Raw genomic sequence first — 16,232 nt, forward strand, 5'->3', positions numbered from 1 at the left:
TAACACACGTGAAGATCACATTTTATCGCAAGGGAAGAAACTACTTGAGAAAAAATACAGTAATGTATATTATTCAGTAACATTTAATCTCAGGAAAAGATAATATTTTAGATTAGATAATAGCAATAAATTATCGAAATCAAAGTATAAATATAGATGAAATCAATAGATGCTTAATAATTGCAATTAAGAAACAGTTAAGAGTTCGAAGCCATGAAAGTATTAATTGTTTTAGCGGCATTTGCCGTTACTCTCGTTTTGAGCGAAAAGGTTTCTTATGACAATTATAAAGTTTATAGAGTGTTTCCAAATACAATTGAGCAAGTAAATTTTCTACGTCATTTAGAGCAAACTGATACACAGGTAAATATAAAAATTAATTATATAAAAAATGCTATGACCAAAATGGATCTTTGAATATCTCCGTTAATCGTTTTTCTCTAATATTATACTAGAGTAAAAGATAATTTTTGAACTTATGCATATAATGAACTTTTTTATTTTGATCCACTTTTTCCTGGAACTCCTTGTATGGTAAAAATTTCATTGATAGAATTTGATATATTTGAAATTATTTTCCTTGCAAATCAACTTTACTCTATATATAAAAAATAACAATAATACAATTCTAAATTTTAAAGTTGTTATCATGTTTAGTATGTTCTTAAATAAATTAGATTGATAAATTAGATTGATGTTTATATATATTCTAAATTTTACTATATGTTTATGAATACCAATACAAAAAGATTTTGGACGTATTATCTTATTTATTAATTAATTTATATAATTGCATCTGCCAAACATTATATTGTATCTTATATTGTTTTGATTTCTGGCACATCTCAGCTGGGTTTTGACAATAATATTGGAGTATTTTTCTAATTCATAATCATGAATATGGATATTATATACTAATATTGTCTAGGCTCGCTTAAACTAAATTCAAATTTCAAGTAGGTTGACATTTTTGGCAGATGATCATGTATCAAAATGTTTTCAATGTCAAACAATGATAGGTTGCTTTTTGCAATTTTTTCCATTTATTTCTACATTATATTGAAAATTTTTCTCGACAAACTCTAAAAAATTTTATTAAAATCCGAATAACCGTTTAAAGGGAGTATCAATTCATACATATAAGATATATATTATATGATTATGTCACTACCGTAATCAAATATTTGCAATAATAGCTTATCATTTTGAAAATATTCCACTATCGTTTTGTAGTAAAAAATACATTTGATAAATAGAGATAGATTGATAAACGCCCTTCAAAAACTTTGTTATTATTTTTGTTTCATGTTATCTTATTTGTTTAATAACATTCATATGAGATTCTCTTGTAATAAAATATTAAATATAACAAAAATAAAGTAATATTTATTTATTTATTAGTTAGATTTCTGGACATACGTAAAAAATAATGGCCAACATGTGGATATTATGGTGCCACCGCAAAAAATTGGCGAATTTGAAAAGCAACTGGATTTCCAAAAAATACATTTCCAAATAAATATTAATGACGTTCAGAAGTGAGTACTAATTTTAAATCCTAAATGTTATTTACGAATGAAAAAACCTAGAATAAAAATAAAAAAACAAACTCAAATTTTGAAATAGATATGTCGTTCAATTTAAATTAATCTAGGATCCAAATTTCCGATTTCAGACATAAGCATTATAATTTAGACAAGATACGTTTAATTTTTTTTATCAACGGTGATAATAAACATTCTTATAATTAATATAAATGTAATAACAACCATGCACTTCGACAGATTTATTGCAGACTTCTAAAGTTGTTTTCTGTTAACAAATAATTAGTAAAAGAATGATAGATTATTCAAATGCTCTTTTATGTTTTGTTGCATTTTTTTAAACTTTTTAACCAACTGGGCAAACAAATATTTTAGGTCTCTCTTTTTTCAGATTTGATTTTTTTTCCTTTTTTATTTAAAAACACGACTCTATAGTAAACTCAACTATAGTTGGGTTCCAGTAAACTAAATTTAGTTTAAATTTAATTTTTCAAAAAAAAAAAAAAATAGATGTAAGGGATCATATTTGACCAACAAGAAAATAGTTTTTCTAACCTGATGCTTTATTTATAATGCGGACAAGACAATTAAGCTCTTAAATTATTCTAAAGACTGAAGATATGACATACTATTTTTGTAGTTTAATTGACTACAGAAATAATATTTATAGAGCTCCTTAGTAACATTCAAAATTTCCGAGCAATTTAAGAACAATTTAGTAAATTTCAACGAATCCTTACTTGCAGTATCAGTATCCAACTTTAGTGTATTTGCAGTTTTACTAAACATTATTGTTTAATAAATAGTAATGAATCATCAGTTGAAGTATCAGTATCCTATTTTGGTGTACTTTGCAATTTTAGTTTTTGAAAAATATTTTTTTTTCATGATTATTAATAAATTATGGTCTACAAAATTAGTAATAAACAAGATTAAAAAATACTACTTTTTTCATCAGACTTCTTGATAAAGTCGATGTTGGTACGAGAAGAGACAAAACTTATGGCTGGGATACTTTTTATAACGTAGAGGAGGTAGGTATCAAAAAAAATTCTTTGAAATAAAATTGTATTCATATTAATTATTCAAATTAATATTCAATTTTTACAGACTTATGCGTGGCTCAGAAGTTTGGCTACATCACACGCTGATAAAGCAAAAGTTTTCAGTATTGGAAAATCATACGAAAGGCGCGACATCTTGGCAATTAAGGTATGGATATTATTGATAACATCTTTGATCTGAGAAATTACTCAACTTGGTATGATATTCTTATCTGAATATATTTTCATGTATTTAGTGATAATTTTTTTCCAGATTTCGACTGGAGGTACTAAGAAGGCGGTTTTGTTAGATGGTGGCATCCATGCTCGAGAGTGGAGTAGCGTTTCAACTGCAACATATTTAATAAATGAACTTTTGAATTCGCAAGATCCCCAAATTCAAAATCTAGCAAATTCTTACGATTGGTACATTATTCCTATTCTTAATCCAGATGGATACGAATACAGCCACACCACGGTAAGACATAAAAAATAAATTAAAAAATTAGAATAATTATCATTGAATTGATAAAATTTGGACAGAAAAGAAATATTATTTGTTACGTTAAAGTCAGACAAATGAATCATTAATAAGTGTTATTAAAGTTGAATATTTAATTTTCACCCATTCAGGAAAGATTTTGGAGAAAAACTCGTCAACCATACGGAGAATGCTTTGGAGCTGATCCAAATAGAAACTATGATTATGAATGGCTTGGTAAGTTTACAACCAACCAAATAAAGTTATCTTTTTGAAAAATAAATTTTTCTATATGTATGTGTGTATACGTTCATTTTCAACTTTAATATTATATAGTGTAATTAAATTTTAGGAACTGGACAATCAGCTGAACCTTGTTTAATGCAATATGCAGGACCAAAACCATTTTCGGAACCAGAAACCCAGGCCCACGCCGATTTCGCAAGATCTATTGGGAAAAACTTAAAAGTTTATCTTACATTGCATTCTTATGGACAAGTTTTGATGTATCCATATGCATACACCTGGAAAGATGCCGAGAATGTAAAAGATTACGTGAGTAGTTCATGTATTTCCTCAAAATAATTTTCGTTTAAAATATCTATATAAAATGTAATATCAAATATGATTAAAGATTAAAGCTGTCATTTTTTCTAGAGATATTATAAGCAATTTTTATAAAACTACTACCATACAAACAATTTTTCTTATTACCAGGAACTTATTTCTGACGCAGCAGTAAAAGCTCTATCTAAACGATTTGGCACAGAATACAAACATGGTTCAATTTTCTCCACTATGAGTGAGCTTACAAAAATTTATTATAATAATATTATATTATAACTATATATAAAATATTCTTCTTTATAATTTTATTACTCTATTATATAAAATATTTTCAACTTTTGCAGTTTAAAAAATTGAATCAATTATTTTTTAGGTGCCGCTTTTGGAAGCAGCATCGACTGGATGTTTGGAGATCAAAATGTTCCACTAACTTTCGTATATGAGTTAAGAGACAGAGATGATTTAGACCCCAAAGAAATTATTCCATGTGCCCAAGAAATTATAGATTCATTAATTTCCTTATTCCAGACCGCCAGTGATCTAGGATATTTTAAAAATTAACACTGACATTATATTAATGTAAATTATAATTTTATTTTTACTGTTATAAAAATGTAGTAATATATCAATATGTAAATTAAATTTTCATTGCTATTAGTTGTCCTCCACATTTTATTACAGTAACTCATACCTCACCTAAGATACAATTTTTTACCTACTACTTACTACTCGTTATAACTCATTGTTAGGTGTGGAAAACCTGTAAAAGATGTCTTAAATTAATTAAATGTATATATTTTCAATGCCTTTGATTTATAATTGAATTTAATAACGTTGAAGTAATCAACGGTTTTAACTTGAAATATGAACCTTTAACATTATCGAATTTCGCGAGCCCAAAACAAATAGATGCAAAAAAAAAATTGCAATAGAAGACTTAAATAAAAATTAAGTCTTTAAAGTTAGGTTATATATATTTTTATGCAAAATTAAATAAAATATTTATCGGAATATAGATATAAAGTCGATAAAAAAATTTCTTAATGAAACAAATCAAAATAACGTGTAACTTACACTTACAAATTAAATAAAAATCTTTAGCAATTAAACGAAGTAAAATTAGAGGAGTGATATTTATATTAGTTACTAAAAGTCCATAAAAACGTCACAACTTACAAAATTGTAATTTTATAGATTTTATATGTCACAATGTATAAAAAGTGTACAGGTGTACAGAATCTAATTTTTTTTTGCTAAAGTCTGACAATTTATAAAGAAAAAAATTAGAATAAAATGCAAAATTTTTTATCCATGTTTTCTCTACAAAACCTGAAACGATTTTGAAAATTTGATCAATTGACTTTGAGCAATTATATTTTAAAAACCAAACCTAATATATTACAAATAATAACACATTTTGGACGAAAAATTATCTGACTATGTTTGGTAAAGCTCCCAGCTAATTCACCATTGTAGAAATGTGTTTTTTGTGGTTTTTCAAAAAAATTTCATCTGCTCTTTTTCACCCCATAAATGGGGTAATATAGGACAGTCAGGGGACAAATAATACCAATGTCTTATTTGTGATTTTAAGGGATTTTACGAAATAATAACTAAATTATTCAATCAATGCAAAATATAAATTTCATGGATACAATTTTAACAAAGATTATGCTGTAAATAACCTTGATCTGGTATTCCGTCAAAAATATTCATCAGTGGGGTTGGAATAACTATTTATTCGATTTACTATAATAGCCTTTTTAACTCAAATTACTTTTTATTTACTAAATTGTATTGTTTATTCACCTTTGCCAGAGTAAAGGTTCAGTTGGTCCTTTTTAACCCACTCACGAGTAAGTTTTTTTAGGGGATATATAAAGAGAAGATAAATTTAACTTAAAAATAACAATACATCTAATAAAAAAAATTAAATTAAAGACTTAAAAATAATATAAAGGTCTTGTAAACTAAAGAACAGTCCTCACAGCCAAACAAATTAACAATGAAAGAAAATACTTTTGTTATGAATTTTCAAACATTTTCTTTTATCTCCCGATAGCAAAGTCGTAATAATCAAGGTGGTGGCTGGTTATACATCCTTTTCCCTCTACTTTCAAATATTTTTATTTAAAAAATTCTTTAATTTGTTTTTGAGATATCGGTGATAAACTTTTTTCACCTGTGGACCTTTAAACCCCGCTCTAGCATATGACTTGAAAGTCGCATCGATTACTTTTTAGTGAAAAGCAAAAATTTTTTTCTAAAAATAACCATTTAAAAATTAACTCGATTATTTACACATATCGGAAAGTTCATGCTACTTGCCTTAAGGAAAATGCCACTTACAAATACTTTATGGTATTTTATGTTTTTAAATAAAATACTCTGAATTTTTATTGTGTATATGAAACTTTTAGAATAAAACCTAATAATAAAATACAATTGAATATTAAAAAGATAAATTCTCAGATATGTTCGACCACAATTATTTACATAAATCTCTAACAATATGTGTCATTTATCACTTGCTTCTCATGATAGAAATCAATCAATTACAATAAGTGCATAATCGTTATATATTAATTTATATTTTCCCATCAATTATCTCGATATAAATCGCGAATGGCATCATCAATCGCACCAGTTTGCACTGATTGAAGTAGGTATCGCAAGTATGTAATTACGTATCAATTTATATTGTTTTTCCACAATAGATGATAACCTCAAGATGTTGATATCCTTTAGTACCTATTTACTATAATAAAATGACCCTGTGCAAAGTGTCGTTGTTAATAATATTGAATCACAATGCTATTCTCACGATTATAGTTTAAAAATCTGGGTCAGAACATAAGAAATATATGTTTAATATGTTACCGGCAACACATATTTTGCATATACACGGCTATTAGAATTAATGACATCTTGTGATAGCAATTTGCACATTTTTATAAAAAAAAATAATTAAACTTGTAAAGTACATGAACACTAAATAAAAAATTTAATATTTGCGTTGTGTAAAATTTAGTAAATTTATAATAGTACAAGTCGAAATACGAATGCTGAAGAATCCTGTAAGATTGGTATAGAAAGTTTAAATTAAATTATGAAGAATTAAAAATATGGTTATGGTATACCAAATAGACTAAATTCGTGAAAAGTGTGAATGCATAAAATAATACCTATAAGGTATTATAGTACCTATAATTATATATTAACACGTTAATCGCCATGTCAGTCAAATGTGTGTGACGTTAAGAAGTTCTACATGGGCCATGTCAAACATATGCGATTTGGTAGAAAGAGAAAAAATTCAGTCATATACGTGTGACACAAAAAATAGTGTTTTTCCATGAACATTGTCAAAAAAAATTTGTTTTGATACATTAAGTTTACTTTACATTTTTAACTAAATTATAGATTATATAGATTAAAGTTACCATGGCTCATGTGAAAAATTTTCTGATATTATCGTGGCGATTAACGTGTTAAACAAATACGTATATATTAAAACTAGTTTTTTTGTATAGCAAAGAAAATGCCTTTATGCATTCCAGACTATTAAAACTAGGAGTGAGTGGAATTTTGAATGTTGCAAGAACTTTTAGATGTGTAAATAGTGGATTTAATTGATGAGGTTCATATATAAATGTATATGAAAAACCAAGATGTTGTAGGACCTTATAATATTTCAAAGTTTTGCAGTCTATTCAATTTTGTGCAAACATGCTAATTATTGTACAATCACGCTAGTTATTTTTCAAAAATAGTTTAAGTCTTATTCATTACTGAAATGTACACCAGTTCAAGGGGTTGGAGGTTCTCGGAGGCGCGAAAAAATGAGAATTTTCAGTTTTTTTGTTATTCAATCATGTTTTTACACAAAAATAGTAATATAGCAAATTACTAGATACTATTATGGGCATTTACTCTGTATCTCTTAAGAAAGCAACGCATTATTCATAATTTTAATATATTATTTTAATACTCAAATCACTTTTCACAGGCTTATACCAATTCAAGGTGTTCTATAAGACCCTGAATTCTTATCAAATAACTAACTCTAAGTTACTAAAAATAAGCCTCAATAAAATTATGAGAAAAAATTAACAATTACATACAAAGAAACGGCCAGGTCGATTTTTACCAAACACCAATCTGCACGATTAATTTAGATTTATTAATTAGATTCCCAAATGCTATCTTTTGAGAAGTTTTCAATATTCAAAATCGGTACAGAATTTCTTACAAAATTTTGCATTTTATAAAAATTAGGTGCATACAGAGATATATCACACTATTCAAATATTTATTTTATTTATTCATACGGAGGCCCTAGTTTAGTGATTGCCAATCTTTTTGCACCGCACCCCCCTGCTCTAATAAAAAAAATTGTTGCGTCTCCCTTATTTTTTCAACATTTTAATTTTATAAATACTCAGCTGATATTATCTATCAGATAATATGCAATATCATGTAAAAATATGCATATTTTTTGTTTATTTTTTATTGTCATTTCAAAAATGTTGGGTTATTTTCGACAATAGTATTCTGGAAACAGATGTTCGTGCCCACCTTAGATCAGCCTGGTGCCCTCCTAAGAGAACGCGCCCCACAGGTTGGAAAACGCTGCCCTAGTTAATATTAATAAATAACGTATAAATATTAATAATATGAATAATAATATAAATATAATAGTAATCAATATCTTTCTCTTTTTCTTATCAGGATTATTAATATATTATATTTGATTGCGTCAGAATTTTTTTTGCAAATAAATTACTAAATATATATACATAAGACTTGAAACAAATATAAATATAATGTTTCTTTAAAAAAATAAGATATTGAAATAAAATTGTTTATACAGATATTTTTTTTCAAAAATAAAAAATATCTGTTTCCGCCCGGGATCGAACCGGGGGCCTTCCGCGTGTTAGGCGGATGTGATAACCACTACACCACGGAAACTACATTAAATGACACCTTATATGCACTTGTAACCCGTATGATGCATTTGAGTAACCTGATTCTAGAATTCAAATGCATCTAATCAAATTGATAAGGAGATTAAATTAGTGAATACTTTAATTAGGATAAATACATATATATTTTATTTTTAAATTTCAAATTGGATTTTTATTTGTTCCAATACCACTCAGAGACAAAGTGATAAAATGTTGTATTTAAGAACTTAATTTTTTTAAATTCATTTATTTTGATATCTAATGGAAATAATGAGCAGAAATGGTTAACAATATATGAAAAGTACGGTACAATATTTTGATTAGATATTCATAGATACGCCGAGTGGTAAGGTAAGAACTTAAATATAAATAAATATATTTTTTATGATCGATTTTTTATTTAATTCGAATATTCGATTAAATCAGTTTATGAAATTTATAAGATGTAATTACAAAAATTGATTGAATTTTTAGTATACATTAGGCTGGTAAGTAAGTAAGTGCAATTTTCACTCTTACATTTGGATGGTTTAAAAATTGAATTATTAGGCTTGCTGACCTAGTACAAGTGTACTAATACCTTTTGTTAATGGTTAGTAGGCAACTTAGATATCGATTAGTAAAAATAAGTTTTTTAATGCGTTGGTTTCCTTTGGCGTTCGTTAAAAGACAGAATTGTGATTGTATTTTTGGTCAGGCTAGGCAAAAATTATTGAAGCTTGGTTGAGATGTTTTGCTACATCCACCATATAGTCCTGGCCGTCTGATTACTTTAAGTTTCAATCTTTACAAAAATCCGGAAATTAAAAAAAAATCAATAATGAGATCTAAATGTACCTGATGCAGTTTTTCGTTAATAAAGACCAGAAGATTTATGAAAGAGGGCTAATGGTGCTTCTTGAAATATGGCAAAAAGCCAGTGATCTAAATGAACAATGGATTTCAAAATAAAATTATTCAGTTTCAGGATGAAAAATTCTTCGTGCTTCTAACAAAAATCCGCACTTACTTAGTTGCCAACCTCATAGATAAATAGTAGATAAAAAGTAGTTTTATAAGTTTTAATATTACTAAAATGTATTATATTATTATGATATCTATATTATTTATAATATTTCTAATAAAATGTGATTTAAAATATCGAAATTGAGTATAAAAAGATTCCTTCGAACCGGATTTGAACCAGTGACCTATGGATCTCTGTGAATTAAACCTCTACAGTCCACCGCTCTACCAACTGAGCTATCGAAGGCATGTGGGCAGTTGGCGTATACGCACAGGTAACGATAACTATAACATTTCATTCGAGAGAAGAGAATCAAAATAATTTGATTCTACAATGTGTGAGAAATGTTGTGTATGGCGAAATTGGCAACTTATCAAAAAATGATAATTTATCATATAAATAGCTGAAGTTGCATCACAGAAAAATAAAAATATAATTTGATAAATCTCAATCAAATGTATGTTATAACTGAAATAAAAAAGATTTGCAGCAGTGCTAAATTACAAGTGGACTAGAGAAGTAGCTCGAAGTTTTTTTTAAAAAAATATTATACTTTTAAATTAAAAATTTAAATGATGAATTTTCAAAAGTAGTGAATTCTTGAATAAATTTTTCAAGTTCTGTATTATGTGTAAATACTGTATAGTAATAACTCATAGGGTAGAGCGAGGCTTAAAAGTCCGCGGGCAAGAAGATCCAACACCGATATCTCAAAAACAAGTAAAGTTAAGAATTTTTTAAAACAATATTTGAAAGTAGAGGAAAAACGATGTATCAGTTTAATTCTTACTACATCGCAATCAAAAGAAAGAATGGCAATGAATTATAATCCATAACAAAAGTATTTTCCTTCCTTGTTAGTTTTTTTTTGTTGTGAGCACTGTTGTTTAGTTTACGAGACCTTATAACAGAATTTTCAAGTATAATAATAGTAAATAGTAGTCTGCCTGAAAGCAGGTCCATGGTATGAGAGCACCACAAAATCAATGATTTAATTTTCAAGTTTACTTTAATTAACAGTTTTTTCATTTAACCTTTATAAAAGCTTACATATGGATTGGATAAAAAAGACCAACTAAATCTTTACCCGGGTAAAAGTGTGAACAATAAAATACAGTAAATAAAAATGTAAATTATTTAAAAAAATCACTTTTACAGAAGATAAATTAAATACATAGTTATTCCATAGTGCTGACGAATATTTCTGATGAAATACCAGATCAAGGTTATACACAGTGCTATATCAGTAAAAAATGTACACAAGAAATTTATATGTTGCATCGGTTAAATAATGTAGCTATTATTAATCCTTCGAAATTCACAATAAGACATTAGATCTGTTCGTGCCATGGCTGTACCATTTTACCCCCCTATGGGGTAAAAAAGAAACCGTGACAAAATTTGAAAAACAGCAAAAAAAAAAAAAAATCTGCAATGATGAATTAGCTGGGAGTTTTACTAAACATAGTCAGATAGTTGTTTGCTTTATATGTGTTTTGTCTTTCATAACATAATTTCTCAAAGTATAATTGAACCTTTCTACCCCACCTTACCCTATATTACAACGTGATATAATTCAAAGAGATGACAATTCTTAGATGCTTGTGCAACAAGATATATTATAATCACAATGAATGTTAATTCAAATATACGTTCTCTATAAAATCAGGAAAACTATCGAATCATAATCCCATTGAAATGAGGAAATAAATGCAGAATAGTACATATATAAGTAAGAAGACTGCCTGTTTGAAAGTCATCTTTTTGACGTGAAAATAAAATGTGAATGCATTTCAGTATAATTGGTAGCAGACCGCTAATGATCACAAGTTTAATTAGCTCACACGTTTGACAAGAGGAGAAAGTGATAGAGATTTCTACAAAAGTTCATCAAAAGGTCTTGATAAAAACAGTATTTAATGTCTTAGTTTTACATATTGTTATTTACGACCTAAATAAAACAATTATGTGTGCAATGCCAAACGTGGTATTCATAATTAATTGTTAATTTTCAGTTAAAACAAATAAACAAATAGAAGTCCATCCAAATGAATTAGACAGTCGCGTACTGTCTAATTGTCCACCAGGTTGAAACAAAAACTACCTGAAAACCTCATTTTATCTAGTTAAAATTAATTACATTTCTTTTGGTATATTTTATTATTTTTCGCTTTATTATTTTTATTTACTACTAGATGACCCGACAGACGTTGTCCTGCACTTATGTTTACAATTCAAAATTTTAATAACCTATACTGATATTTGCCAATTAGTTAAAAATTATTATGTTTTTTTACACTACAGTCTATAACTCTATACCGAAATGTATATACATCCACCCATATGAATCTTAAATGTACAACTGCTTTGAATAAAATGATGAGTATTTGCTTTTTTCAAAAACATTATAAAACAATTTTTTAGTTCTTTTATCCGTATCCGACGTTATTTTGAAAAAAATATGAAATTACACCACTGAGAGGGATATCCCCCCCCCCAGGAAATGGCAAAGAAGTTTAAATTATTTTTACTTCTGAACTTGAGAGTAAGATTAACCTAATTTCAAAATTTCATACGAATTGGAGCACAGTGAAAAAAATTTAGACTCAAAACGCTCCTTTGACTTGAGTAAATATTCCGTATCCTAATGTTTGTATGTGAAAAAGAAAAGGACTGTTTTTAGGTTTTCCTAGCAATTATTCAATTTTTTCTCGTCGTAAGAACCATCCTTGGACTTCAACAAACATTTTAAAAAAAGAATTGGTCAAATTGGTCCAGGCGTTGTTGAGTTATGCGCTTATCAACACATTTTTCGATTCATTTTTATGTTATAGATTACTATTACTTATTATTATTATTTATTTAATTATTTTTTAATTTATATATTATATGTTCCTAGTAGATACGCCACTTGGTGTAACTACTAATTTCTAGTCTCTACATATTGTTAATGAAAAAACAGATCGCAAAAATAAAAAAAAAAACAAATAATGAACAATCAAATAAAATATAACTCATATTATTAAAACATAATTTCTAAACACAGTTAATTTAATTTCATTGCATTAAACCAGGAATAAACGATTTTGGAATAAAAATATTGCAATAAAATGAGATGAAAATATGACAAGTGGGCTCGTCCGGGATTTGAACCCGGGACCTCTCGCACCCGAAGCGAGAATCATACCCCTAGACCAACGAGCCATGCTATTACGTAAGACTAATCGGTAACAAATTCGCCATATTTTTTGCACATGCATATTGATTGCATTTTTAATAATACATAGAAATGCAATGTGAATGACTTGATTAAAAATCATATATTGTATCGAAAGAATTCTTGGTATAATCAAATATAAAATAGTTAATGGTAAATTTAAATAAAATATAAGCAATAAGTATCTAATCACTTTATATGCAATAATACAGATCAATTCAATAGTTTAATTATACATAACGAATAATGATCTTATATATGAATATATCAATAAATTATAGAATAGAAATAGAAATGCAATGTGAATGACTTGATTAAAAATCATATATTATATCAAAAAAATTCTTGGTATAATCAAATATAAAAATATAAAAAAGTAAATGGTAAATTTAAATAAATTATAAGCAATAAGTATCTAATCTAATCACTTTATATGTATTAATACAGATCAATTCAATTGTTTTATTATACATAACGAATAATGATCTTATATATAAATATATAAATAAATTTTATACGAATAATAAAATTGCAAATGTGTTAATAATTGTGAGCTGACATAAATACAATTGAATTTATATCGATATAAAGCTGTAAAATTACACATTTATATGCAACAGCGTTATCGTTGGCCTAGGGTGCTTTTTTTACTATTTAATAACTAATATATTCTCAAAAAAAGAGATATTTTGCAATTTTGATTTAGTCTTATTGCAAAATTATATTTATTATTATTATATGTAACTAGTGCAACAAAATAACTACAGAAAAGCAAAAAAATGAAAAATTGAAAATGGAAAATTATGTTTCCGCCCGGGATCGAACCGGGGACCTTGTGCGTGTGAAGCACACGTGATAACCACTACACTACGGAAACCGATGCACAACCCTCTTTAATTGTGATATATATACCTCAATTTAATTTAACAGACGATTTTGTTGCCAAAAAATGAATGGATGTATTATGTTCTAGATCAGCGTTTCTCAAACTTATTTCATCCAAGGACCCCTCTAAAGATCAAAATTTTTGTAGCGCCCCCCTACCAAATTGTTTACACCCATATAATCTCTAAAAAAACTTTTTTTTAATTTTAATAAAATAGTTATAGTGTGCAATATTAGTTGATGTAACCTTACATTCTAAATTAAAAAAATTTACCAGTGAGAGCAAATAAAACGCTATTTAAAACAGTGTATACATGTAAAAAAAATTTATATAGGGGCCTCTTATTGCCCCCCTGGATATTACCGGGAAAGACTTATATTATTATTTGGGAAAGACTGATCTAGATGCATGAATTTTATGCTATTTTTAAAAGGGCGTACAAATGGTGAACAATTATTTTACTATATTTTTTTAAAGTTATTAATTAATATTGAGAATGTATAAAAAAAGATAAAAATCAAAAATAGTCAAAGTTTTAATTCCATAACGTGATGAAGGGGGTGATCTCAAATAATTGCCACTTGACTCACGAATGCCCATGATATTTGCCCTCCAACTAATGTAATAAAAAATATAAATATATTATTAATCTAAAATAACGTCGTATGAAGCGCAAATCAAAAATATATTTTTGCACAAAATAGCAACAACCCGAAAAAATTGCAACTTTTGATATTCTCGAATTTTTTAAAAATAGTAAAAATTAAAATTCAGGATGAACAGTTCATATTGAAAAAAGTCTATAAAAAAAACTCTGAAATTTTGTTAAGTAAATCAGTCCAGTAGTAGTAGTGGATATCGTATCGCAAAAAACAGTTTCGAGAAAAACGCGTCTTAAGGTTTTGCAAAACAGAACAGTATAATCGTGGTCAAACAGATATATCTACCAAAATAATTTAAATTTTGAAAAACCTTCTTGTACACATATTCTTGGATATATACTTTGAAAATTTGATTTTTTTTTAAATTTTTAGACCAGTGTTATGACTTTGGCTTTGAAAGAAATGAGGACAATGAAAAAAAATAACAAAAAACTACATACTCAATTGAAAGTGAAGAAAATAAGTAAGTTAGGGTAGTATAATATAAGTAGTGGAGGCAATTCATAAGCTTTCACACGTTAATGTGATATTGTTCTTATATTACATATTACATTTACTTACGAAGTATTTCAACATTTTGTTAGAAAGCGCATAGAATATTGAAATAACATTAAAAATATTAACAGCAAAATGAAATAAGCTTCTTAGTAGTGGCAGTGCAACGGTTTTCCGAGCAATTAATGGCAATCGGACAATAGAATGCATTCATGCACATAATCATTTATGATGACTTCTATTTCCATCGTATTATAATGACAATATACACATAACGACATGCATTATCATTCTGAAGAAATAAATTGCCTGCAAAGTACTCAGTTATATTAAAGAAACAGTTATTGGCACGCAAATGTTGTTACTCTATATATTGATTCCAGTGATAATTGTTAACCGACTTTAGACTGATGTAAAAATCAACAATCGACCGCTTGTCAAACTTGAGCAACGATGAGATGAAAAAAAAATCAACTAGAAGAACAATGTCATAAAATGTTTGTTAAACTTAACCTACTATTTTACGAGAAGCAACCCAGTGGTTGACCATTCTCCTATGCGATTATCTTAGATACATATGTAATAGCTATATGTGTACGTAGTTGCCAATGCCCACACAAGGCTATTTTAGGATCTACGATCTCAAGTAAAATTTTATTATCATAATGCTTGATATCGAGGTTGATATCCCTGAGACTAGGGATTGCTGATAAATAACATTGGTAATCAGGATAAAATTTTACATACAACTAATGGACCGATTCCGTCCCACAACAGACCAATGTTATGGCAAGACCATGTTACACTCCAACTTCCATACATTATGCTACTGAATCATAATGAACAAAATGTCATGTATTTGCTGTGCATTCAGGCGTTTTACACATAAACTGCAACGTCACTTGTATGTTATGAAGCTGTGTATGAAAGACCCTGATACCTAAGCTAGATTTTTTAACATTTATGCGGTTTCTAGGTTAGGTTTTCTATCTTACAACCTGAGAAAGGGGCCTAACTGCACAGCAACTGCATGGCTTTTGTCAATGTTTAGTATGGAAAGTTCTTCATAACATAGCCTAGCCATAACATTGGTTTGTTGTGCGGCAGAATCGGTCCATAAATATACTCAAATAATTATAAATTATAAAAAAATGTTTTTATATACAGTTCAAGTATTTATGCAATTTTCACAAAATTTGAACTCATGCGCTGAATATTTTCCTTTTTGTAGGATAGTGAAATCTAACAGTTTAGGCTGTTTTGATCAAGTTTTCTGTAAGATATTGTAGAATGGTTTTTGTGATCTTTTTTTCATAATTTATCTAATTAGCTTTTTTAAGTAAGTGCTAAATATTTATTTA

General features: G+C 27.6%; 1 protein-coding gene and 3 non-coding genes across 4 annotated transcripts; 1 reads left to right on the forward strand and 3 right to left on the reverse strand.

Annotated features, from left to right (window-relative positions):
* The first annotated feature begins 212 nt into the window (after positions 1 to 212).
* On the forward strand, positions 213 to 4,211 carry LOC113376760 (zinc carboxypeptidase-like). Its single transcript, XM_026616804.1, has 9 exons — positions 213 to 363; positions 1,402 to 1,538; positions 2,503 to 2,578; positions 2,655 to 2,756; positions 2,862 to 3,065; positions 3,221 to 3,305; positions 3,421 to 3,623; positions 3,786 to 3,870; positions 4,009 to 4,211. Exons 1-9 carry the CDS (start codon positions 214 to 216, stop codon positions 4,194 to 4,196), a joined length of 1,230 nt encoding a protein of 409 aa, XP_026472589.1. The 5' UTR covers position 213; the 3' UTR covers positions 4,197 to 4,211.
* Positions 4,212 to 8,536: 4,325 nt separating this feature from the next.
* Trnav-aac lies at positions 8,537 to 8,609 on the reverse strand. Its single transcript has one exon. It is a non-coding gene; the product is annotated as a tRNA-Val (tRNA).
* A 4,134-nt stretch (positions 8,610 to 12,743) lies between these two features.
* On the reverse strand, positions 12,744 to 12,815 carry Trnap-cgg. Its single transcript has one exon. It is a non-coding gene; the product is annotated as a tRNA-Pro (tRNA).
* An 817-nt stretch (positions 12,816 to 13,632) lies between these two features.
* On the reverse strand, positions 13,633 to 13,705 carry Trnav-cac. Its single transcript has one exon. It is a non-coding gene; the product is annotated as a tRNA-Val (tRNA).
* Between the last annotated feature and the right edge of the window lie 2,527 nt (positions 13,706 to 16,232).

Source organism: Ctenocephalides felis, unplaced genomic scaffold (assembly GCF_003426905.1).
Source record: "Ctenocephalides felis isolate EL2017-DRISC unplaced genomic scaffold, ASM342690v1 CF-g0.4_SCAFFOLD_01886, whole genome shotgun sequence".
NCBI lineage: Eukaryota > Metazoa > Arthropoda > Insecta > Siphonaptera > Pulicidae > Ctenocephalides > Ctenocephalides felis.

Coding starts and splice junctions, on each gene's coding strand:
- LOC113376760 (XM_026616804.1), top strand. CDS start 214: ATGAAAGTATTAATTGTTTTAGCGGCATTTGCCGTTACTCTCGTTTTG. Junction 1,539..2,502: donor AATATTAATGACGTTCAGAA/GTGAGTACTAAT, acceptor TTTTTTCATCAG/ACTTCTTGATAAAGTCGATG. Junction 2,579..2,654: donor CTTTTTATAACGTAGAGGAG/GTAGGTATCAAA, acceptor CAATTTTTACAG/ACTTATGCGTGGCTCAGAAG.